This window comes from Drosophila suzukii, chromosome 2R (genome assembly GCF_043229965.1).
Source record: "Drosophila suzukii chromosome 2R, CBGP_Dsuzu_IsoJpt1.0, whole genome shotgun sequence".
NCBI lineage: Eukaryota > Metazoa > Arthropoda > Insecta > Diptera > Drosophilidae > Drosophila > Drosophila suzukii.
The window spans coordinates 6,568,426-6,591,662 of NC_092081.1; the positions used below are offsets into that span (position 1 = coordinate 6,568,426).

Sequence of the window (23,237 nt, forward strand, 5' to 3'; positions counted from 1 at the left end):
GAATTGGAACTTAAACTGAAACTGGAATTGGGGCGTGGCCTGGTCACGGCTTATCAGTGGTCTCCGGGGCGGAGGCCCGTCCACAATTGGCGTAAACAAGCGTATAAATCCATAATGCCGTTTAACCTAACTTATCAACAGATCGACGCCAGGGGAAAACAAGCAATTAAAAGGCCCGTAGAAGCCAAAAAACTTTATGGAGCAAGTATTTTTTGGCTGGCTGGGTTGCCAAGGACTGATTGCCAAAATGGGAAATGTGTGGTGTGATGTACCCTCGGGGTGCAAGGTGATAAGAAGTTAAAAAGCCTACAAATCAAGGGGTCCAACCCCTAAAAATAGTTTCCTAATGAAGTATAGAGCCCCTTTGAGTCCCCATAGTAATGATTTCCCGTTGGAATTTTCCTGGCTGCCTTTGCAGATCCGGGTCTGTTCTATATTTAGACGAACTCAGAGGCTCGTCCACTGATAACCCACCCGGCTGTCCCACATCGATCCCAAAACAGATCGCATTTGATTATGCATATATTCAGCGGATCGATCGTCTATTGACGTACGTTTCGAATGAGCCCGAATCATCGAAATGCGCTTACCCAGTTAGGGAGAGGTGAGAACAGGAGCGAAGCAGTTAGCGTCTGAGTCCGATTCCGAGTCCAAGTCTGAGTCCAGCCATTAGCGCCGATGATGAAGATTATCAGGCCCAACTAGAAAAACAAGTCCATAGTTTATAAATAACCTACCGAAAAACGAGGCAACGCGTGTAGACGATGTCGATTTAAATCGAAACTGGACTTGTAGTAGGGATACCAAAAAAGTTGAAAAGGGAGTGGGAGATGGGGGGTGGAGGAGCCAAGGACCAAGGACCACTGGCTGACCAGGTTTCCCAAGGCCGTTGGGCGCCAGTCCCTTCTGGGTCTAGGCTAAGTGAGCGGTAAAAGGAACCTGATTGGCAAAGGTAGCCAAAAGTGGTAACTGCAAGGCGGCATTGCATTTTAATATTAATTTGATGTTTGTATTGTTCTTTTATAAATATAAATAAGTAGCTATTATATTAAGGTACCTATATGAGATTCAAATATGTAATTTAAGCACAGATGAAATTTACAGAATATAGTCAGGTCTTTAAAGGTATATTCCATTTCTAAAATGTTTGTTTCAAATGAGATATATATACATACTTATTATTCTATGTTTTAAAATAGATTTGGCAAACAATTACTACTTACAATTTTAGAATTAAGAAAAGTAAAAATAATTGTGTATGTATCCAGAAATAGCAGCTATTTTACTCGAAACTTTTCCGATTGGAGCACCGATTTTAGGGAACTTTTTCTCCTAGTGGCCAGAGGATTCTGGGGCCTGTTGTTAACTGTTTTGGGGGCAAAGTCACACCACCAGCAGCACCTTCATTTCTCCTTCCCCAGAGACAGAAAAACTGAGAGGCCACATGACAACCATTTGGGCAGTGCTATTCTGGTGCGCCACAAGAGTCACATGAATTCTGGCCTCCAAGGCGGCCATGGCCAATTGAGGAGGCCGGGTTCCATCTGGATGGCCAAAGGGGGCGGATTAGCATAAAAATTTTCCGTCACCGATTCCGCAAATAAGCGAAAGTTCTTTCGATTTGGCAGAGGCCCAAAAAGATATGTGGTCAGCATATAAGTAGGAGGAGGTATACGGAGAGACCCACTATACGCGGCTGCATCTATGGCAATGCAGCTATAGACACATCCAGAATTTACCCAGCTGCATGGGAGAGACTGCGAGTGCTATTGCCTCAGCTGTCCATGAACTGGTTTCTATTTTCGCTGTGTTCGCATGTGTATACCTACAAGGATCGCATAAAATCATAAACAAAATAATTAAATTAACAACGCGAAAGTGGCAAATATCAGGGTGTCAAAATAACAACAAACGCTTATCAATGCAAACGCACTAGAAAAAACAGCGCACTCCGCTGTTGCCAAGTGGGGACATACCCACACCCCACATACGACTACCCACGTATACCCCGGATTTCGGATCCCCCGACTCATCGAGGGGACTGTGAAAAACCAAAACAATCGCCGAGCCTCCACGGGCAGCCAATCAGCTCGTCCGGAGTTTGACCCTCTCGCTCGGCGATGCGATCGTAAACCCGATTCCGAGGCGATCGGCCGACGTGTTCTAGTCGCCTCGACGGCGAGGCACAGCCGGCTGGGTATAAAAGGCCCCGGATCGCGGCAGTTGGCATCAGTTACTCGTGGCCAGAGTAGATGGAAAGATCAAGTGAAAAGCCTACTTTCAGTGGTCTGAAAACCGAGTTGATGTTTGACAAGAAACTGTGGAAGAACATATGAACTTCAAGTCTTCGCCAGTCGAACAATAATTGTGATAATTACCCAATTGTGATAAGCAAAGTGCCAAAAACAAACTTTTTTACGCCATCAACGCATAAAATACAAAACTAAAACAAATTATTCCAACGTTTTTTGAGAGAAACTAACAAAATACAAAGCAAGCAAAATGCCTGAGCTCATTGAACAAAGCAAAATTATGTAAGTGTAGAAAAAGGGGTCACTCGAAATGCATTCAAAGGGGGATGGTTATTAAATGCTATGGCAGTTTTAATTAAATTTTAATTTAAATTTCTCTTTGCCTTCCTTTTTTAGCTCCGGCAATGTGTGCGGCCTGCCCCAGTTGCACAAGCTGCGCCAGGACAACTGCGGTCTGTACAGCCACATCCGTGGCATCCCCATCTCCTACGGAAATGTGGACTCCCTGACCGCCGGAGTGCGCACCTTCGTGGAGGAGGGCATCGCCATGTGCCAGCCCGACCAGGTGCACATCTGCGATGGCAGCGAGCAGGAGAACAAGATGCTCATCAAGAGCCTCCTGGAGGCGGGCACCATTGTGCCGCTGCCCAAGTACGAGAACTGCTGGCTGGCCCGCACCAATCCCGCGGATGTGGCCCGTGTGGAGTCGAAGACCTTCATCTGCACGGACCGTCGTGAGGAGACCATCCCCACCCCTCTGGAGGGCGTGAAGGGTGCCCTGGGCAACTGGATCTCGCCCAGCGACATGGAGGCGGCTGTCCAGCAGCGATTCCCCGGCTGCATGAAGGGTCGCACCATGTACGTGGTGCCCTTCAGCATGGGTCCAGTGGGCTCGCCGCTCTCGAAGATCGGCATTGAGCTCACCGACTCCGCCTACGTGGTGGCCTCCATGAGGATCATGACCCGCATGGGAGCCGCTGTCCTGCGCCAGCTGGCCAAAAAGGAGGAGTTCGTCCGCGCCCTGCACTCCGTGGGTGCCCCTGCTAACGGACAGGTGGAGCAGCCATCCTGGCCCTGCGATCCCGAGCGCACCATCATCCTGCACAAGCCCGCCGAGAACCTGATCGTGTCCTATGGATCTGGCTATGGTGGAAACTCTCTGCTGGGCAAGAAGTGCTTCGCCCTGAGGATTGGCAGCACCATTGCCAAGCGCGAGGGCTGGCTGGCCGAGCACATGCTCATCCTGGGCATCACCGATCCCGAGGGCCAGAAGAAGTACATCACCGCCGCCTTTCCCTCTGCCTGTGGCAAGACCAACCTGGCCATGCTGAACCCCTCGCTGGCCAACTACAAGGTGGAGTGCGTGGGTGACGACATCGCCTGGATGAAGTTCGATTCGGAGGGAGTGCTGCGTGCCATCAACCCGGAGAACGGATTCTTCGGCGTGGCTCCTGGAACCTCGTTGGAGACCAACCCGATTGCCATGAACACGGTGTTCAAGAACACCATCTTCACGAACGTGGCCTCCACCTCAGATGGAGGAGTCTTCTGGGAGGGCATGGAGAGCAGTCTGGCGCCCAATGTACAGATCACCGACTGGCTGGGCAAGCCCTGGTCCAAGGAGTCCGGCAAGCCGGCCGCGCATCCCAACTCCCGCTTCTGCACCCCTGCTGCCCAGTGCCCGATCATCGATGGCGCCTGGGAGGATCCGGCGGGAGTGCCCATCTCCGCCATGCTCTTCGGAGGACGTCGTCCCGCCGGCGTGCCCCTGATCTACGAGGCTCGCGATTGGACCCACGGAGTCTTCATTGGCGCCGCCATGAGGAGCGAGGCTACCGCTGCTGCGGAGCACAAGGGCAAGGTGATCATGCACGATCCCTTCGCAATGAGGCCCTTCTTTGGCTACAACTTCGGCGACTACGTGGCCCACTGGCTGAGCATGGAGAAACGCGGCCAGGTACCCAAGATCTTCCATGTCAATTGGTTCCGCAAGAGCGCCGAGGGCAAGTTCATGTGGCCTGGATACGGCGAGAACTCCCGAGTGCTCGATTGGATCCTGCGCAGGGTGAACGGCGAGTCCTGCTTCGTGGACTCGGCCATTGGACGCATTCCCACCGAGGGAGCCCTCAACCTGGCCGGCATGAAGGATCAGGTGGATGTGGCCGAGATCTTCTCGCTGCCCAAGGAGTTCTGGTCGCAGGAGGTCAAGGACATCCGCACCTACTTCGAGTCCCAGGTGGGCGCCGATCTGCCTGCCAGCATTTACCAGCAACTGGACGAGCTGTCCTCCCGCGTTGCCAGCCTTTGAGAAGGATCGACGAGGAAGGAGAACCCAGTCAAAAACATCTTTACCCGCCTCACAAACCTGCTCACCATCCGTACTATCCCGTACCAACCCCACATACTCACCCAATATGCTATCCTGTCCTGTCCTATATCCCTTATTTAGTCGTTTCACTAGTGTTTAAGCCGAAGACTTCCAAACTATTTATTATGTAAGCAGCTTAAGTTTAGTCAGTAAGCCAAGAAAGAAAAATCCTACAAAAATAAAACAACACGATTTTATAACATACGAATTATACGAGTATTTATTTAACACGTGGATCTTGTGCATCTGCGTGTTTTCAGCGTTATGAAACCAAATGTTAATATGGCTCAATATAACTTTTTAGGAATTAGGGAAACCGCACGATTCGGTTTGTTATTAGCATTCAAAAAATAAAATAAGAAAAAAAATCTCAACAAGAGCAAAATAACTAAGCCTGTTTTAATATGATAAGAAGATTTAGAAAGTCATGACTTGGAAATTAAACGCCAATTTACTAAAATGTAATAATTGGCTAATGTCGCGTCTTTAATTTGAATTTTTGTATGTATTGCACCAAGTTTACCTTAAGGAAGCCTAATATTCCGTAACAAAGTACGTCGTTATACTTTGATAATTGGTTATGCCTTACTAAATTTTATTTTATTTCGTGCACGGTGTAAGTAGATTTTGGTATCAATATTCTTAATATTATAACGAAATGGTGGGAAGAGAACATTTAAATTGAGTTTATTTAACAACTTTAATTTAAAAATGTCGCACTATTTTTAAGAATATTTTCAACTCAGATGAGAATGTTAGAATTTTCTCTGTGTAGCTGTATTGGCGATCTTATAAAACAAAATATAACACTGTTGAAATACGTTACATTTAAATTATTATTCTCAAGTAACAAAGCTTTTAAAAATAACGTATATTAAACTATGAATGTTTAACTACTTTTTAACTGACTATTATTTATTTTAAATGCCTTCAATCATTTCTCAAATAATTTCAAAGCAAATGAGAGGTAGTTGATATTATGCAGATAATTTAAGCTATAACCAATGACCAATCTGCTGCAATTAGTGTAATCCCAGTAGTCCCTTCATTGAATATTAATTGGCATTTGATTAGATTACATAAAACCGTTAGATGATTTCCCAATCATCTCCATCAACGAGAGTCTTATCCATTGCATCTGCCAGCTTTCACCGGCTTCACTTTCCAGCCGAGTGGAAGGCCGTGAAAGCTTGGCAAGCGGAGCTTTTCCAGCACTTCGGATACTTGGGATACTTCGGATAGATGGGAATCGGGAGCCAGGAAAAGGTAGCCAAGAATCGGGGGAACAGTTCAGTTCAGCTCGAACAGCCGCCGCCGCCGCTTCGAACGGGCGGAAGTTTGAGAGAGCGGCAGTCGCCAGCGGAAACGGAAGTGCAGAAAGTCCCGAGCGGCAGGCCGTGCAAACTGTTGCTCGTCGGTGTGTTGGTGATTGTGTTGGTGTGGCCGTGTCGGTGTGATGGTGATTCTCTCGGTGGCTTTGTTGGTGTTGGACAATTAGCAAAGTTGCTGTAACAGACCGAATTATCCGACAAATTTGATGAAAATGGTAAACATTAAATTGTAATGCGGCACGCGGAGTAAAAGTGAGTTTCTATTCCTGTCGGTGTGTGCGTGAGCTGTGTGTTTGTGTGTGTGCTTTTGTGTGTCTGTGGGTGGTGGGGGTGGCACTTTGTAAGCTGCGATTTGACATGTTGATTTATGCGCTGCTCTCACTTTGCCCCCAAACGGCAATTGCCACCCAACCCCACCCCCGTCGACTGGGATTACCCGAGTCCCGTGTCTCTTTTCACACCACCTCGTCCTTCCCACACACCCCCTCTCTCTCCCTGCGGCACTTGTTGCGCTCACAGGACATTCGCTTAATTGCTAATCCTCGCGCCCAGACGCGTCTAATTACACGTAAGTTTGCGCCATTTCTGTCTATCCAACGACATCACTTTGCCCACCCGCCGGCCGTTTAAAGTGCAAATTGGCAGCCGCTTGGGGCACCGAATGGGTGGTTGGGTGGGGGGGTTCTCAGTTGATTTGAAAAGCCGCCCGGAGGTCACTTAATATGCCATCAACATGAGATTTGCTCAAATGGCCCCGGCCTCAAGAATTATGTGTTGCAATAAAATCGATGCGAAGGCGGAGCTTCGGGACTCAAGTGGCGGCTAATGACTAACTTGCGACGTGACTTTGGCCAGGATTTGTAATTTGCGAACTGACCAGAGAACCAGTCTCTCAGACCCTCTCCCCTACATATATCCCTCGATCTTAAGTGTTTTATGGACTTTCCTTGTTTGTGTTGTACACACACTCAGTTTATTTTTACAGCAGAGACAAGGGGCAAAAGTGCCCGGTTAGCTTGGGTGCCTGGTGCCTGGTAGGTGGGCGGATGAGTAGTTAGGGACAGTGGGAATCGGGAGTGTGGGGGTGGTGTTAAGTATGCGTTTAACGGGTGCGGGCTTAATTACAAGCAAAGTTTACCCAAAGGGTTGTCCGGAGAACTTCTTTATGACGCGGTGGAGGCCTGCAACTTAATGACGGTCCGTGCAGGAAGAGTCATTACTCTGGCCACCTCGAGAATGAGCAATGATGATGGCCGAGCCGTAAAGGCCAAAGGGAAGAGCCGCAGACGGAAAACGGAAAATGGAAAATGGAGAATGAAAAGCGAAATGCGGAAAAGGTGCCAGTGCAGGAGGGTCCGAAGCCATAAACCTGATTGAAGCCCGGCCCACGCATTGGTATTTGTATATGCAAATGCAGCTTAACCCCAGTCAAATTATCCACACATCGCTCCATGCCATGCATAACTTATGGGCCAGGTAGGTAGGTCCGTCTCGGTTTAAAGTCAATGGAATCCATCCATAATTCCATCCGCAGCCAGGACAAAGGGTTCACAATTCCTCTATAATTCAGAAATCTGTAGCAATTATTATCTTACACAAGCTTACCTTTCTCCCGGGCATCCCAATGTCCCAGAGTCCTCGCCCAATACAATAAGCTGGTCGAAATCTCCCAAGGCCTCCAACTCGATGGCCTTTATGCATACACAATTCCGCATAAAAAAAAACTAACTACCGAGGATTTGAATGCGCCCAAAGAGAAACGACAGATATTCCTATTGATTTGTTGTCTGCAGATTTTTGCAAAGCCGAAAGCCGTTGGCCAGAGCGAGAAGGAGCGGGCCAGGTGAGCCCTGGACTCTGGGCCACTTTTCCATCAACATTTTGTTATCATCCTCGAACCATATCCCCCCATCCATCCCCATTGGTCGTCGGTTCGGTTGGGTTCGATTCGTTGCGGTGGCAACACGCCATTATATTACGTGAAATGCAGAACACGAAAAATGGGAATACGGAAAAAGCTGCGGAGGTAGAGAAACAACAAGTTGCCAAACACTTGAATCAATCACTCGAATAATTGATGCCTTGTAAGTGGTATTTACGAAAAGATTGTCTCAAAGATTCGAGGGCTTAGAGAAAAACTTTTAAACGAGGAACTTTTCCATTCATGAATATGCAATGGAAGTTATTCCACTCAGACTTGGCATACTTTTGAGGCACAAAACCTAACTCACAAATATTTTGTTTGCATATCAACAAAATTAAGTTGTGGAAACTTTGTCTCAAATATTTTGTTTATTAAAATTTGGGTATAATAAGAGAAATTCCTCAGAACTTGCACCCACGAAAAGGACTTTTGATGTTGAATTTTCTAATCGAACGCCTACGCTTTTATAAATGAATGCCTTCCTTATGAAAGCAGATTCTTTGGCAAATACTTAGTCAGTTGTTTGAGCGCTGATTTAATAGGTTGACATTACTGAATACAAGAAAACCTACAAGCTTAAATGTTATTAGAATGTGGTCAATAGTAATGACCTATGGTAACAGAACCTTAGTAGGTGCATAAAAAGTTCTGTCGGTTATAATGAAAAACAGTTCTTAACTAACAGCACTACGACTTACTAATACAAAATTCACCTGAAATTCCACCGAGTAAAGCTTATTTGAGCTGCTCGACTTCCGAGTAGAGCCAAACCACAAAGGGCAGGGCCAACAGGTGAACTACCAGGTATGCTGCGACTCTTATTCCGCACTATTTGCTTGGCCGTATGGGCACGTACTCACGCAGTTCGGTGCGGATGTGTGTGGGTGCCACGGCTATTTGTACACACGATAGATAATAATGGCCCGCAGGTCGGACGTGAGTAGCAGTAGAAGGTGGAAATTCGAACGAGCCACGTGTTTTCCGGTGGGAAAACCTAGTGAAAGGCCACCAGCAGCAAGTGCAACATATGTGTGCAGCAGAAATGCTTATGTAAGTGCTGCAGCAATCGTCATTGGGGAATTGGGGAGTGCAGCATCGTTAAACTAGAGTGCTGGGGGAGTTGGCAGCCATGGAAAACCATTGGATCTTTAGAAATGGCCAGCACTTGCTGTCTGCGGCCATAATCAAGTCCGTGGGCGCCCAAATGTAGGCAACAGTTCGCGGCCCACACGCCCACTGGGCCAAACTTTAATAGCCATAGCTGCAAGTCAACTTCGAAGCTGGCAAATCCCATTAGGCAACTTGATAAAGTTCCCCGCAAGCGATTGTTTGCAACTTTTGCATAAGTTGGCAGACTGTGTGCGAATGTGCTGACAGCTTGTGGGTTCGGTTGGATGGTTGGCTTGGTGGGTCGATGGGGGTGAGGATGTGGATGTGGAGCGATAATAGGGGCAGCCACTTAGGCCACCAGCTCCAGCTCGACCCAGGGAGAACGCACATTTAACAATAATTGCCCGGCCAAATAGAGCACTTCCCCTGGATGTCCGTCCAAGGTCTGAAAATGACTTGCGGCCATAACATTTTGCGGTCTTCGCTCTGCGGACTTGTGGGTGGCTGGGCGCGGCCTTTGTGTGATATGATGGCCGGCTCCCATGGCCCGCTTTTCATTATTTTGATTAAATACAGATAAAGCCATAAATTATGTTTACTCTGTGCCCATTTGGGCAATGCCCCGGTCGACCAGGACGCACTCTTGGGTGTGTGTGCGGGATGAGTAATGGCCCATGATATTTACACATGAGTTGGCCATCAGCGGGTCGCTCCCATCTCATCTACCCATCTCATCTCATCTCATCGGCCTGCTAAATGCACGGGAAGAAATTGATATATAATGTTTTTGTGCTTCACTAGGAAAGGAGAAGGCCAACCAGCGGAATAACCTATAATTTATGTTTTCCTCCTTCCTAAAGTTAAACATTGCATTTTAAACTGAGGAATGTTAAATCATACTTGTTGAATATGATGCCCTTGAAAAATTATTTTTCTTACCATCCCCACAGGAATAAGTATTAATAAAAGCTATTTTTAATTAAGTCGCTTAAAACATAGAATATTGCATTTAAACTATAATATAGGAGAGTCTAAGGTCTTAGTCATCACCACTTGAATGTACCTATTAGAATTAGGACAGTTCTCTCGTAGGAAAACTAAATGATATATCTTCTTCTTCGAAGTAGTCCTGAAATGGCACAGCAACAGCGCAGCTGGGACGAGGGAGCTGGAGGATCCTACGGCCATCCCCACTCCTCGCATCACAAAGTACCTGCACGAGCTGCCAGCAATCCGTTGCCCTGCAAGGGAGCCACTCCCAAAGTTCCCAGGTGAGATCCGAAAGCATTCCCCAGAGAAACCATTTAGATTTGACCCACCCACCAGGCCATACCATGGTGCTCCGTCGCCGAGTTACGGCTACGGGGGCTACGAGACCCCGCGGAGTCCCAAGATCACAACCACCTTTGCCCAGGACAGTTGCGATGATGGCAGTAGCTCCACGCCGAGCTCATACTATCAGACACCCCCTACGGGATCGATCGATGACTCCGCCTCGCTGCTCAGTGGACGCACCACTGCCCGCAGTCCCAAGTCCCCGTGCCAGTTCGTCTTCGATGCAGTGAGTCCCAGCCATGGCAGGAAGTTCGAGTACTACGAACCGATCTCTCCGGACGATGGAGCGCTCTATTACGATCCCCCCAGCTCGCCACGGCGACAGGGTTCCAAGAAGCTGATGCGCTCGAAGTCTCCTCTCGATCCAGTTCCCCAGTTGACCACCACAGGGGTGGATGAGAGCATGGCGGTGGCTATGGTGGCCATGGGCGGAGGAGGAGGAGGTGGTGGTGGAGGAGGTTACACGTCAGGAGGACTGAACAAGCGGCAGCGAGATGAGTGGGAGCTGCCGGTAATCAGCAAGATCGAGGCCAGAAATCTAAGTGCAGCTGCATCCGCCGCAGGAGCAGGAGGAGCTGGAGGATCGGGATCAGCAGGAGGCAACTATTACGGCCTGAAGCGCGACTCCTGCGTCACTGACTGCACCCAGCTGTCCATGGAGTCCGGCGAGACGGGCACCCAGCACACCAACAGCACCAGGGTGACCCACACCACCACCAGCTTCAGCTTCACGGAGCCGGAAATGGAGCAGGAGCCGGGACAGCCTGGTCAGCATGGACAGCCGCAATCGCACCGCCAACGCCGCCATGCCATCAACATCACCTCCAATCCCGGCTACCAGGTGCTCCACAGCTCCCACTCCACGCTGGATCGTACCTGTTCGGATAGCGTCGTCTCCCTGCGCTATCGCAAATCCACCAGTGACCTGACCCAAGATGCCGACCATGAGCTCAGTGGCTGCAAGCCGAACAAGCCGAAGACCCACGTGGAGCACAAGCCACGACGCAGGGGCAGTTCCAAGGGCGGATTGGCCTACCTGGCCAGCCGACGGAGCTCCCGGGAGTCGATGAAGAGCGCCTGCTCCAACGCCTCCATCGTCTCCAACGATGACGTCGGTCCACTGGCCTTCCAGAGCTCCAATCGCGGTCGCCAGCGCAGGACATCCAACTTCCTCGAGTTGCCAGGTGAGAGTTATTTTGTTTTTTTTCGTATTTTAAGTTAAATTAAAATTATAATAAAGTTTGTGTTTAGTATAAACAGAGTGGTAGTGGAAAAAGTAAAATCTCACTCTTTTATATGGTAGATTATTGAGTGAAAACCCCTTTTCGGAATGTTAAAGAAATGTATCCATGAAAAATTTAATTTGTAATAACAATCGTTCTCCAATTTTTCACCTTTCCAATTTAATAATAATATTCAAGGAAAAAGCACTAACTTGCTTGGTATCGAGCTTGCTTTAATTAAAAAAGTTATGGCAACACATAGAAAGCCTCTTAACATATTTGTTATGACTCAAATTGGAAATTCAAAAAAATGTTGTCTAGGTTGCTATGACTTTTTTAAACAACTTCATTAATTTAGACGAAATGTAAACATGTATCAAAGGCCATAAAGACATTGAAAATAAAAACATTCGCCACCTTTAATATATAGGTAGTTTTTATCAAAGGCAACAGTACGTATGAGTGATAATTGGACGTCAGATATTAAGGGAAATGTTTTTAATACCATTTCCAGCGGATTTATTCGAAATATTAAATAATTTAGGAAAACGGTATTTTAGGAAAAGCGGTATATAAAAAACAATCCTTAAAGCCAATGCGCAGACCCTCCATAAAGGCCTCAAAGAGCCCTTCCTAGGACCTTAAATTTACGAAAGATTCCTTTTTTCAAAGGGATTTTTCTTTGAACATGACCTTTATCCATCCCCTATCCGATTTCAACCCTAACCTCATCTTATCCCTTCAGTTCCCGACCACGTTCGACCGCGCGTCTGCTCGCTGCCGGAGCGACCTTACAACCCGCGGGCCAGCGACGACCTCTACCGCCTGCGGCACTTCTCCATCAGCAAGGGCAACGTGGTCAACTGCGGCGACTCGATAATCTCGCGGAGGTCGCGGAGCAACACCAGCGTGAACTCGACGAACAGCCGGGCCAGCGAGCGGTCGCCCTTCGAGGGCAGCTGCTGTGGGGCGGGCTACGCCAACGTGGACTCCCTGCCGGCGACGCCGGACGACTCCGAGAACCTGGACCCACCGCCCCCGGCCCGCTACCGCGTGGTCATGCTGGGCGATGCCGGCGTGGGCAAGACGGCGCTGGTCAACCAGTTCATGACCTCGGAGTACATGCACACCTACGACGCCAGCCTGGGTAAGTTGAGAGTTCGGTAGTTGGAGAGGGATGGGGATGGGGATCATCCGCTGGGAGCGCAGTGAGTAGCCGTGTGACCCCTAGCTGGAACCTATGTGTGTGCCTGACCCCTAGCTTCCCGGCTGCCACTGGCGTCTTTAGAGTTTAATTCTGATCTGAGTTTTAGACGACGAGTTCGGCGAGAAGACGGTGAGCGTGCTGCTGGACGACGAGGAGTCGGACATGGTCTTCATCGACCATCCCAGCGTCGAGATGAGCGTGGAGAACTCCCTGTCCACCTACGAGCCACACGGCTGCGTCGTCGTCTTCTCGGTGGTGGACCGCAGCTCCTTCCGCGTGGCCGAGGAGATCATCAACTACCTGTGGCAGGAGAACTACACCAAGGACAAGGCCGTCATCCTGGTGGGCAACAAGGCGGACCTGGCCCGCGCCCGTCTCATCACCTCGCAGGGTGAGTTTAGTGGGGCGATGGTCTTAATTATGATGGCTTGATTTCATTTCATTCCCTTTACCCCAAACCCACTTTTGCTCCACAAAGAGGGCAAAGCCCTGGCCGCCTCACGCGATGCCAAATTTATTGAGACGTCCAGCGGCATACAGCACAATGTCGATGAGCTGCTCGTCGGCATATTGAAGCAGGTGAGTCGAGGTGGAAGGGTGGATGTGAATGATATGGGGGTGATGGAAGGTGGAAAAGTGGAAAGCTGGGGTTGCGGTTATCGGGGCAAGGTGCGAACCACACGCAACCCACCGATGCATGGCGAAATGGTGCAGGAAATGGAGTTAAATGGATTTGCCACACAGCTGGGGGATGGGCAGGTTTTCGGGTTGGGTTACGGTTTGGCTGGGCCTGCTTCCGGATCGGGTCACTAATTAATGAAAATGGTGCGGTGGCGAGCGGGCCAAGGGAAACTTGGTCAGCCAACCAGATTAGATGGGGTTACTTAGCTTGAAAAGATAAATTTGCGATTGATTGGATTAGTCAATACAATTTATAAGAAGAATGTTGGGCACGACTTGGAGAGAATCTACTTTTTAACATCGGGGGTGTCACAGATGGCTTTAAAAGGGATATTTCTGATTCCATTGTATTAATCAACACAATTACTAAGCAGAATAAGAGACTTTACTTTGTACTTCAGTTGAATATAATGAAAATCAGGGGCTTTTATGGAAATCTCTTACTTAATCTATACATTCTGTGAAACCGATAAATTTTGTGGCTGGATGTAAAGCCAAGGGTTCCCAAAAGCGTTGGGGATTATTGTGACACCCCTGAATATAAATTGTAATATAATTTAGGAACCCATTTTGACATGACCACTTATCTTAATAGCCATTTTCTTTTACTATTCCATCTTTTAACCATTGGATGTGCTTGTGACACCCCAGCATATACACAGAGAGAATTCTGACGTTCTTATCTGAGTTAAAAATGTTCTTAAAAATAGAACGAAATTTTTGAAGTTGAAAATGTTTTAATTGTTCTTGTTGTTGAATTGGCGGTATTTACATTGTATAACTTAATAACTTAACTATTAGTTCTGTAATAAGTGTATACTTATTAAAAAGTTGTTAAATATACTTCATTTAACTCTTCTCTTCTCACCATTTTGTTCGAATATTGAGAACATTGATACCAAAATGTACTTACGCGGTTTTTAAGAACGAATGCTCTCAATTCAAGAGCACTGTAATTGAATATTTCGCTCTGTGTAGATAGTAATATGTTTTAGGAACCCCTTCTCATAGGACAAGTTATTTTAACACCCATTTTCTTTTACTATTTCATCCTTTAACCCTTCGAAATAGATGCGTCTGAAGGAGAAGCGCGAGAAGAAGGCCACCGCCTCGAAGATGAAGACATCTCGCACCCACATATCGCTGCACTTGGCCAAGGAGCTGCTGCAGAAGATCTGCCTCAGCGACATCTCCAAGTCGAAGAGCTGCGAGAACCTGCATGTGCTATAGAGATATCCCCCAAGCGAACCCAATCACATGTGCGGAGCAAAACCCCGATGTCTTCTTGCCCCGGCTAAATTCCTGGGCGAAATTATGCCACAAAACTGTATACAAAAGAGAATTTTATCAAAAGCGGCTGCCTGGCGAAATATTCCAGATGCCATTCAGATTGGACCGCAAAAAACGGACGGGGATGTGGATGTATTCATCGCCTTTGCGGTGCTCCGTTTATTAAAAGTTTAATGCCGGGTCTCGGGTTTCGGCAAGTCATTGGCTGTGGTCAGGCCTCCAGATTCGGCGATAGTCGACTTGTTTATGGCGGATTTTTTTGGATCGGCTTATCGCGCCCAGACGCACCTCCAACTGGGTGGCGAAGGCCGGTCCGATAGGCCCCGATCCAATAATCCAATGATCCGACGACCCAGCGATCCAGCGAGGCGTGTGCAGCCTCCACCCCGAAAAAACAGTATAAACCCGCTGAAGGGGGCGGATCCGTAATACTTAATTTATAGATGTACATTTTAATGCGTACTTGCATATACATACATAGATACTTATATGTGTTCCAATGCGAATAACTTCAATTCCAATAATGTGCTGTCAATTGAACGCTACGAAACGCTTAAGGAGCAGCCCCCAAGAGACGAGAGAAACTTTATAGATGTTGATTTATGTATACACATAGAGGCCATAAGCAGCATATATACACGTGACCTATATCGGATAAGTTTATTGTCTAGGCTAGGGTTACTTAACGCTCCACCTGCTTCGCAAAGAAAATCTTCCAATTGACGAAAATCTCATATCGGAATGACTGTTGAATGTTGACTGTTGTTAGTCTAAGCCAAGAACAAATACCATTTAATCAAAGTACTTCACTCAGATATATATTATAGATGTATCTCAACGTGTACACCGTACCTATACTATATATATTTAAAGATAAAGATAAAAAGATACAAAGATACATATACATTATACATATACGTATATAATATACCATATATTTACGAACTTCTAACACTTCTGAACTCATACGCTTATATATTTGAAAAATACCTTTTACAAAATGCGAAAGGCAAGGCAAAAACAAACGTAACTCTAACTATTTTCATACGCAAACTTACACATTAGAGGGGGGATGGGATTGCGAGGATTCCGTATGCCGGATTCCGGATTCCGGACGGGATGGGATTGGTTTGAAGGCCTGCCACCGGGCCCGTCCAAAGTCGAGCACTCGACAGCTGTGCACTCATGTTTGCCCTCCTCTACTTTCTACTTTCTACTTTCTCCTGCCCCTTTCCCCGCCATTCCTTCCGCTTCACATCCTCCTCCACATCCTTTCTGTCGAGTGCACTTTATCATTTTTAACATTTAGCAAACAAAACAGAAAGTTGCTGCGGCCAAAGTTTTAATTTGCAACGCAAAGCCTGGCTGGCGGAAATATTCGAATATTCCGCATCCGCACCGTGGCCATCTGCATCGCGCATACGCCGCGTGCGCCGAGGTCGGGACTTTAATTTGATTTGCTAATCAAATCGCCGAAGGAAACCCAAATCGAATCAGAGACAGCTATAAACTCCCACCGAATTTACTGTGTAAAGCCATTAAACAACAATGTATTCTAAATGAGATTTTACGGCCGCCATTTAAACATAACAATTGGCAAAAAGCGTAGCTATAAAGATATCCAACCGTACATATACATACATACCTCCTATAAATACATATATATTTGTGTAAAGATCGATGTATATTTATATATATTTTTCCAAGCTGAATAGGGAACCCTTGGCAAAGAATCAATTTTGTGTTGCATAGTATAATCCGCAATTGTACGCTTTTGCCTGTCACCGAGATGAGGCTGCAGAAAAAGCAAATTAATTAGAGTACACGGAGATAAAATCCGATTTCTTGTTTGGTGTGTATAACTATGGTACCCCCCTCCCCTTTCCCAGCCTCCCAATCGCCCCCCTCCTCTCGACTCGATCTCATCATCCGATAAATAAAGGACAAGGACGCTCTGTAACTAACTTGTGTTTTCCTTGCAGGGGTCAGGGTTCAGGGGTCACGGGGTGCTACCGCAAATTCAATGCCAACTCATGCGGCTGGCGGTGAAGTACTCAACTCGGATCTCAGCTGTTGCGCACTTGCGGTCCATTTGGGGCATGGACGAGTGGGGGAAATGTGTTAAGTGCCTGTTGTCAATCGCACCCGAAACTTGGCCGGATTTCACGCTCCGTCGGCACAAAACACTTCGACTCAGTATTGGTTCTTCGGAGAATCAATCGCCCGTTGTTGGGTGGCCGTAATTAACTTACGAAGACGAAAAGTTGACAATCCGGCTCTGATTGATGGCCAGCATCGGAGGATGGGAACCGGAATCGGGGGGCTTAGGGTCCTGGCATGGCAACCTACCAGCCCTCCAGATGTATCTGCGAAACTTTGATGGCATCCGCTTGACGACCCCGCCACCACCTGCTGGGTCTCATAATTTTAATGAGCTTATTTTATTATGTTTAACGCACCGAGGAGCTGCCGCCCGAGATTATCCTGCAAATGGTTCCCTTTTGAGCCGAGATTGTTTCGCTTTACCTTCGTCGGTGCGTCGTTGTCCTTCGTCCTTCGTCCTTTGTGCCTTGGCCCTCGTCCTTGCGGGCTCAGTGGCCAAATCAAACTAATTCCAAGTTCAATAAACAAGCCCAAATGAATATCCCCGCCCGGGAGCTGCCGTTCCTTAATCAGCACCAGCCCCGCGGGCAGTGTAAATTCTTATGAAAATAAGCAACGTTGGCATTGGGCCGCCAAAGTGGAAGTCATTGGAGGATGGAGCATCCAAGGATGCCCTGTGACCCCCATCTCGTGCCATTTCGCATTTCGCATCGCAGTCGCAATCATAATCGAGTCGTCGAGAGTCGACGAAAATCGATTAAAAGCTTAAGCACTATCCGGCTTAAGCTGGGATATTCCGAGGAGCTTAATGCGGGGCTCACAATTAAATTGGGGTGGATATTAAGTTAATTACACGTGGCAGTTACGAGATATCTCATGTAATAATAATAATATTAAACCTGAATTTAATCCCGATGGGCCAGCACTTGTCATCCGGTTTCCGGCTGCGATTCCCTATCGAATTTCCCATCGATTATATAGCACATATGGCTTAAAGGCACTCTGCATTTTGCCTTTACCCTTCCAAACGGATTACCTCGTCTTGGTGCTCCGGAATGGGCAGGCAATACCTTAAGAGCTAGCCGGAAAAAGGATCATAAAGGATGCCAAAGTACACACAATTTTCTTTAGGGCCAAAAGCTGTTGGCCATCTGCAGACATGCTTATGTGTGTGTGCTTGTGTAAAAAAAGAACCTGGCCACTCAGATGCACAAACAAACAAACAAACAAACACTCAGGTATTCTCGCATGGCAGATGAAGAAATATTCGCGCCGGCAGCCGTCACTCTCGGGGGATTCATAACCAAATAAGCCGAATTTTTAAAGCATACCTTCATCACCCTCCGCAGGATCCCCATCCTGGCTGCGATTCCCGGAGCGGCGAAGAGGCTGAAATGGGCGAGATGAAACTTTAAGCAGTGTGGAAAATGAAATTTAAATAACGATTTATTGCCTTTGAAGTATGATTATTTGCAGGGCGCGACGAGGAGCTAGGTAAACAACGGAGGGAGTGATGGTCTGTGTAGACCTAGACTTTTGGGATACCCTGGCTAGTCGACAAGATTGTTGTTTTCTGTAACAAAATAGTCCCGGCTCTGGTTACTCAGGTGTTAAATGATATGAACCTTTTGGGTGCGACAGCTAAGTAACACAACGTTTTAGAACCAATTTAGCAACTGACAAGTTTATCAGATTTTAGAATGAATTTTAAGTTACTTAGTAATATAATAGAAAAGTTTTACTCATTTTATATAAGTTATATATATTAAATGTAAAGTAATTCGTTTCACCTTTTCAAACAAGTTATTTACTTGCAAAATAATTGCTTTGCAAAGTAGCTTTAGTTAGTTAATAATTGGTTTAACCTGTGTGTTTCGTTGCACATAATCCTTAGGATTATTCATATTTAGGGACTTTATATCATAACAAGACGTTTAATTTTATGTGAAATCAAATTTCTAACATCCGATTTCCAGCAAATCCTTGGGTTACAATTTCTTTTATTAAGCCATGACAATACTAAGCTTAAAAAGCATCGTAAAAATATTGAAACCTTCTTTTAACCCATCAAAGTTTGCCTGAAATCATATTCTTAGAAACTGATTTTCCTTTGGGTAATCATATTAAGCCTAAATGGCATTATAAAGGTATTGAAGCCTTTTAAGCCCTTCGAATTACGCCGGAAATCATGTTCCCAGAAATTGATTTTCAGTTTAATCCAATCGTCTGAAAGATCCTAAGAACATGTGATAACAAGAAAAGAGTACGAGCTGGCGTTGAGTAAATCTTCTGCTGAAATAGTAAAGGAACGTATTTCCTGCTGGTGGCATTCGAGGAAGTGATGCCCGTGTCCTGCCCACCGGGTCCGTCAGTCGAGTGTCCTGCCCCACTGCCCCGCGAGCGTAATGAAGAGTCGGGCACCTGGACTGGAATGGATTGAACGGATAGAGGTCGTCGGCGGCTCCTTGCCCTTGCCCTGCCCACCTGTTCCACCTGCACACACACAGAGCACACCTGTCCGCCCGTGTGTGCCGGGTTATCAGGATCAAGCGCCGCCGGCAGCAGACAAGGGCGGTCCTCTCGTTTTCTGCTCTTGCTGTCGCTGTCAATTCATCGCATTGGCATGAAATTGCTTTTTGCGATGGCTGAGAGGCAACAGCAACAAGTTGCGCCTATGCCAGGCCATACTACACCGTTCTACACTATATATAGGATGTCTACACTGGGGGCTTACAGAGGAAATGAGAAAAGGTTGGCTCTGGCTGGGCTGTTTGCCCGCCTGTTGATGTTTGTGGCCCTGGATATACTTGCAAATTTGCGCGGCTCAGGAAACAGGAAGTTGTCGGGGGTCTGGGCATTGTGTTGTTTGTTCTTCGACGGGAGGCCGCAAAAAGTCACCGGCAACGGAAAACCTAACGATACGAAAATGCGTAAAGAGCTGCGATAAGGGGTCGGGAGAAAGGCGGGCGAGTGCCTGGTGAAAGGCGCGAAAGTGGGTGTGCCACTCGCGGCATGCAAATTACAAGAGGAATTTCGATTGTAGCCCACGACCTTCAGTCGGTGGACAGGGACTTGGCGGGGGACGAACGGAATTAAATGCGAAATGCGAAAGGACCAAGACAAAATAATCTCTCAAATGTAGGAAAATTGGCGGCGGGGGGCCGTTCGTTTTCTCCTTCTTCAGCTAAATGCCAAAATGGCAATTTGCTAAAGTTTTCCCCGGGAAAAGGAAAAGGCAGACGAAGACACTGGCCAGAGACCTCAGATGGGGTGCCAGCACAGCAGGGTCAAGGGGCGTGGAGTGAGGTTTTCAGGGGGGCCCATAAAAGTCAAAGCTTGTCTGTTACACTCGGTATCCCCTGGTACACTTGGAAAATAAACAGACCCCATGATTGGTTGATTACTTCTTCCAATCCATCTTACTTCGCACTATTTCTCTAACGCAAAACACATAAATCATTCCAGCAGCCAGCTGAAGTCATATTTAGTTTATTAATAAGTTGTTCTGATGCCTGAAACATTCGCAAGAAACTTATAAAATGTTCCGTTCCACTAGATCTTTTGAACCTGGAATAGACACATGAAAAGCTTTGTTACATTTTAGCGCTATCAACATAATTGTGAGCCTCAACTAAGAAGCAAGTTGAGATAGGTAAAGAAATTAGGGGTTGAAATAGTGATTTTAAATTTCGAAAAAAATTCATTAGAAATGGATTTCAGAAAAATAAGGTTGGTTGTTAGATCCAAAGAACTGGTTTTAGTGATTTCATATCGATTATCTTTTGTTTCCTTATTTATACCAGGTTTAAAACTTCAAGTATCCACTCGTTTTCTTGGTTTAGAGCAATGCAAAGACATTTTATCTTTTGTTTGTGTGACGACTGCTGTTCTATGCTGTACGTGTCCCGGCAGAGGCTAGGCAGAGCTATTTCCCATGCCCGCTTGATGGGACGCTGCCGACCACTGGTTTAAGACCTACTTTTGGTTGAACATGCGGTCGTAAAACAGCCTACAAACTAAGTTTGACAACGAATAGGATCGTTATCATGTTTATGTCTTCAGCTCTGCATCTACATAGATGTTTTTTCGAGTGCATCTAGCCCATGTCAGGCCGTTGTAGATACTTGGGCTCAACTGCTCAGCATCGTGGCACTTGTTGAGCGTTTTGCAAACGAACAGCAACAAGAACGTGTCAAAGAAATTGAAATTCTGTGTGTGAGTTTGTGTGTTTTGCTTGCTCCAGCAGGAGATGAGCAGGTGAGCTTTTTGCCAGCGATGTCAGTAGAGGAGGAGAAAAAGTGAAAGCGACCTCTCCGCCAGAGGGGTTATACCATAATGCAGTCAGCTCACGATTGGCAAAATGCTCTGGGCGAAAAGGGAAAACGCTGTGCCCCTTTTCCCTGGAAATCCCCACTGGGAAACGATAGAATGACTCGTTTTGTCCGTTGAATGGAGTTGGTCTCTGGCCCAGACCTTTGACCTTGCCCCCGTGAAAAGAGCTGTGAACCTGGCATGGCCTTGCGGCTCCAGCTTCAACTGCATCCTGTGGATCCGGAGTGCTGCGCCATCAAGTGCATGCGACTGTCAAGGACATTCGGCATGGTCCTTGCCAGCCCAGGGCCTTTGAATCCTGCCAACTCCGGACTTTATCGAGTACGAATGCGTTGATGGGTTTAAACTGTTTGCATGGCTGTGGCTCCGAGCGGGGAACGAGTAATTGTCAGCCGGTCATTCGACCCATGAATTATGCAAAAGCGAATTTACGTGGATTTTTCTGTCGTAATGGAGGCGGACACACAGTGTCGACACCACACGGGGCTATGTGTGTTTGTGCTGGTTGTGAACACACGATTTTGCATTTAATTTTCCAGCAGATTACGCCGACGGCCTGATTTTCATCATTGTTCAATGGCAGAGCCTCCAGAGAATTGGTCAACGTTTGCATAATCAGTGAAAAGCGGCTGCTGCCCGGCTGGCTATTTTCCCGAAAATATCCCAAACTGTATAAGTGGATTATGTCATGGATCTTTTGCAGCCCAACTCGTCCCGTTCCGTCCCGGCATTTAAAATATAAATCGTATTTTTAATAATTATCGGGCGAGTGATTGTCAATCAGACCATTAAACAGGTAACACGATTACCATTCAAATGAGTTCAAATTATAATAATTATCCATTGACATTTTGCATAATGGTGAATAGGAGGGCAGACATTAAAGTTCTTGCACAGGGAGAAAAACCTAACTTCTGAAATTATAGAAAAGGGTGCGGAAAAAATAAGTTCCTTTGCATTTTAAGTAAGTTTGATTAAATTGAATTCAAAAACACATCGTTAAATACGCTTCTTGCTCTTTTTTGGTAAGGGTTTCTCGAGCAAAATTGGACTGGATGAGGGCGATAAATTAACAGCAGGCAGAATATTGCAGGTTGCGGAAGGCTCGGAAATTATGTTATCTATTTCCATGTCAGTTTTTCGAAGCCCCAACTCTAATGCCCTAACGGCCAAAATCGCATCCATCAATCAATCAATTGAAGATTTTTTCATTTTTTTAAAAGAACTTTTGAAAGGTTGTCTCCATTCATAACTGATTTTGAAGTGAAGTGGTGGAATGGGAAGTGTGCAAGGAGCTTGATCTAGATGAATTAGATGAGGAACTTATTTGCGTATCGATTAACTTGGCACCTTTCACGATTTCAAATGTCCCAAGCTTGGGCCCTGTTTTGAATGATTTTGTGGGTTCAAGGCGCCATATGACCTTCTTCTTCCATGGATATTAGTCACACTTTTCCCGATCTGGTAGCACAAAAATTCTCTTAATTCTCTCCACTGCAAGATAAGAACATCAGCCGAGAGAAATCAGTGCTGAAAATATAATTAAAAGTGGGTTTGTTTTTTAATGACTGAGATATATTAAAAGAATAAATTTTAACTCTGAGAACTGTACAAAAGTGTTAATTATTTAATGCGCCATCTTACGGCTTTATTGAACAACTACAGCAGTGGCGCCATCTAGCTCTGAGGGCTAAGCGAACATAATGTAAACCTTGTTATGTAGAGGCCTCCGTCATCGATAAGTGTATCGAAATTGATTCATCAATCGATAATTGGCGCCAAAATTCAATTTATTTTAAATACATTTTTAATTAAATAAATGCTATATAAATGGGTCTGCCGAACCCTTTGGCCAAACAAAGGACATAGTTAACCTCCAATCAAACTGCAATTAATGGATACCTACTTCTTCTGCATTTTGCGGGCCTATTTGATGGCGATCGAGGTTAGATGGTGATTCTGAAAGGACTCCTCGGTCAATGCTTGCATATGATGCAGTCCAGGTCCTCTCTGGATCTGTTCCCCTGGAACCGTTTCTTGTGCAAGACCGTTATCTGGTTTTTATATATTTGGAAATCCCT

At 46.4% G+C, this 23,237-nt stretch overlaps 2 protein-coding genes and 1 long non-coding RNA gene across 7 annotated transcripts; 2 read left to right on the plus strand and 1 right to left on the minus strand.

Annotated features, from left to right (window-relative positions):
- Positions 1-18: 18 nt before the first annotated feature.
- LOC139352539 (uncharacterized) lies at positions 19-2,021 on the minus strand. Its single transcript, XR_011603758.1, has 3 exons — positions 1,934-2,021; positions 1,224-1,825; positions 19-701 (listed from the first exon to the last, which is right to left on the minus strand). It is a non-coding gene; the product is annotated as an uncharacterized lncRNA (long non-coding RNA).
- Positions 2,022-2,223: 202 nt separating this feature from the next.
- Pepck1 (Phosphoenolpyruvate carboxykinase 1) lies at positions 2,224-4,828 on the plus strand. The gene is made up of 2 exons (XM_017085567.4): positions 2,224-2,534; positions 2,649-4,828. Exons 1-2 carry the CDS (start codon positions 2,503-2,505, stop codon positions 4,558-4,560), a joined length of 1,944 nt encoding a protein of 647 aa, XP_016941056.3. The 5' UTR covers positions 2,224-2,502; the 3' UTR covers positions 4,561-4,828.
- Positions 4,829-5,903: 1,075 nt separating this feature from the next.
- Rgk2 (Rad, Gem/Kir family member 2) lies at positions 5,904-16,689 on the plus strand. 5 transcript variants are annotated; one of them, XM_036814086.3, is made up of 7 exons: positions 5,904-6,203; positions 10,110-10,256; positions 10,312-11,504; positions 12,289-12,690; positions 12,851-13,141; positions 13,229-13,329; positions 14,503-16,689. In XM_036814086.3, the coding sequence occupies exons 2-7, from the start codon at positions 10,120-10,122 to the stop codon at positions 14,659-14,661; spliced, it is 2,283 nt and encodes a 760-aa protein (XP_036669981.3). In that variant the 5' UTR covers positions 5,904-6,203; positions 10,110-10,119; the 3' UTR covers positions 14,662-16,689. The 5 variants fall into 5 exon arrangements, with proteins under 5 accessions (XP_036669981.3, XP_036669980.3, XP_036669978.3 ...); XM_036814085.3 differs by having other exon boundaries at positions 10,113-10,256; XM_036814083.3 differs by lacking the exon at positions 5,904-6,203 and adding an exon at positions 8,804-8,925 and having other exon boundaries at positions 10,113-10,256.
- The last annotated feature ends 6,548 nt before the right edge of the window (positions 16,690-23,237 follow it).

Bases quoted from the DNA above. Each gene is read 5' to 3' on its own strand.
- Pepck1 (XM_017085567.4), top strand. From the start codon at position 2,503: ATGCCTGAGCTCATTGAACAAAGCAAAATTAT. The intron at 2,535-2,648 runs GTAAGTGTAGAA...TTCCTTTTTTAG, and splicing joins ATTGAACAAAGCAAAATTAT to CTCCGGCAATGTGTGCGGCC.
- Rgk2 (XM_036814082.3), top strand. From the start codon at position 8,903: ATGTGTGCAGCAGAAATGCTTAT. The intron at 10,257-10,311 runs GTGAGATCCGAA...CCCACCCACCAG, and splicing joins GCCACTCCCAAAGTTCCCAG to GCCATACCATGGTGCTCCGT. The intron at 13,142-13,228 runs GTGAGTTTAGTG...TGCTCCACAAAG, and splicing joins CCGTCTCATCACCTCGCAGG to AGGGCAAAGCCCTGGCCGCC.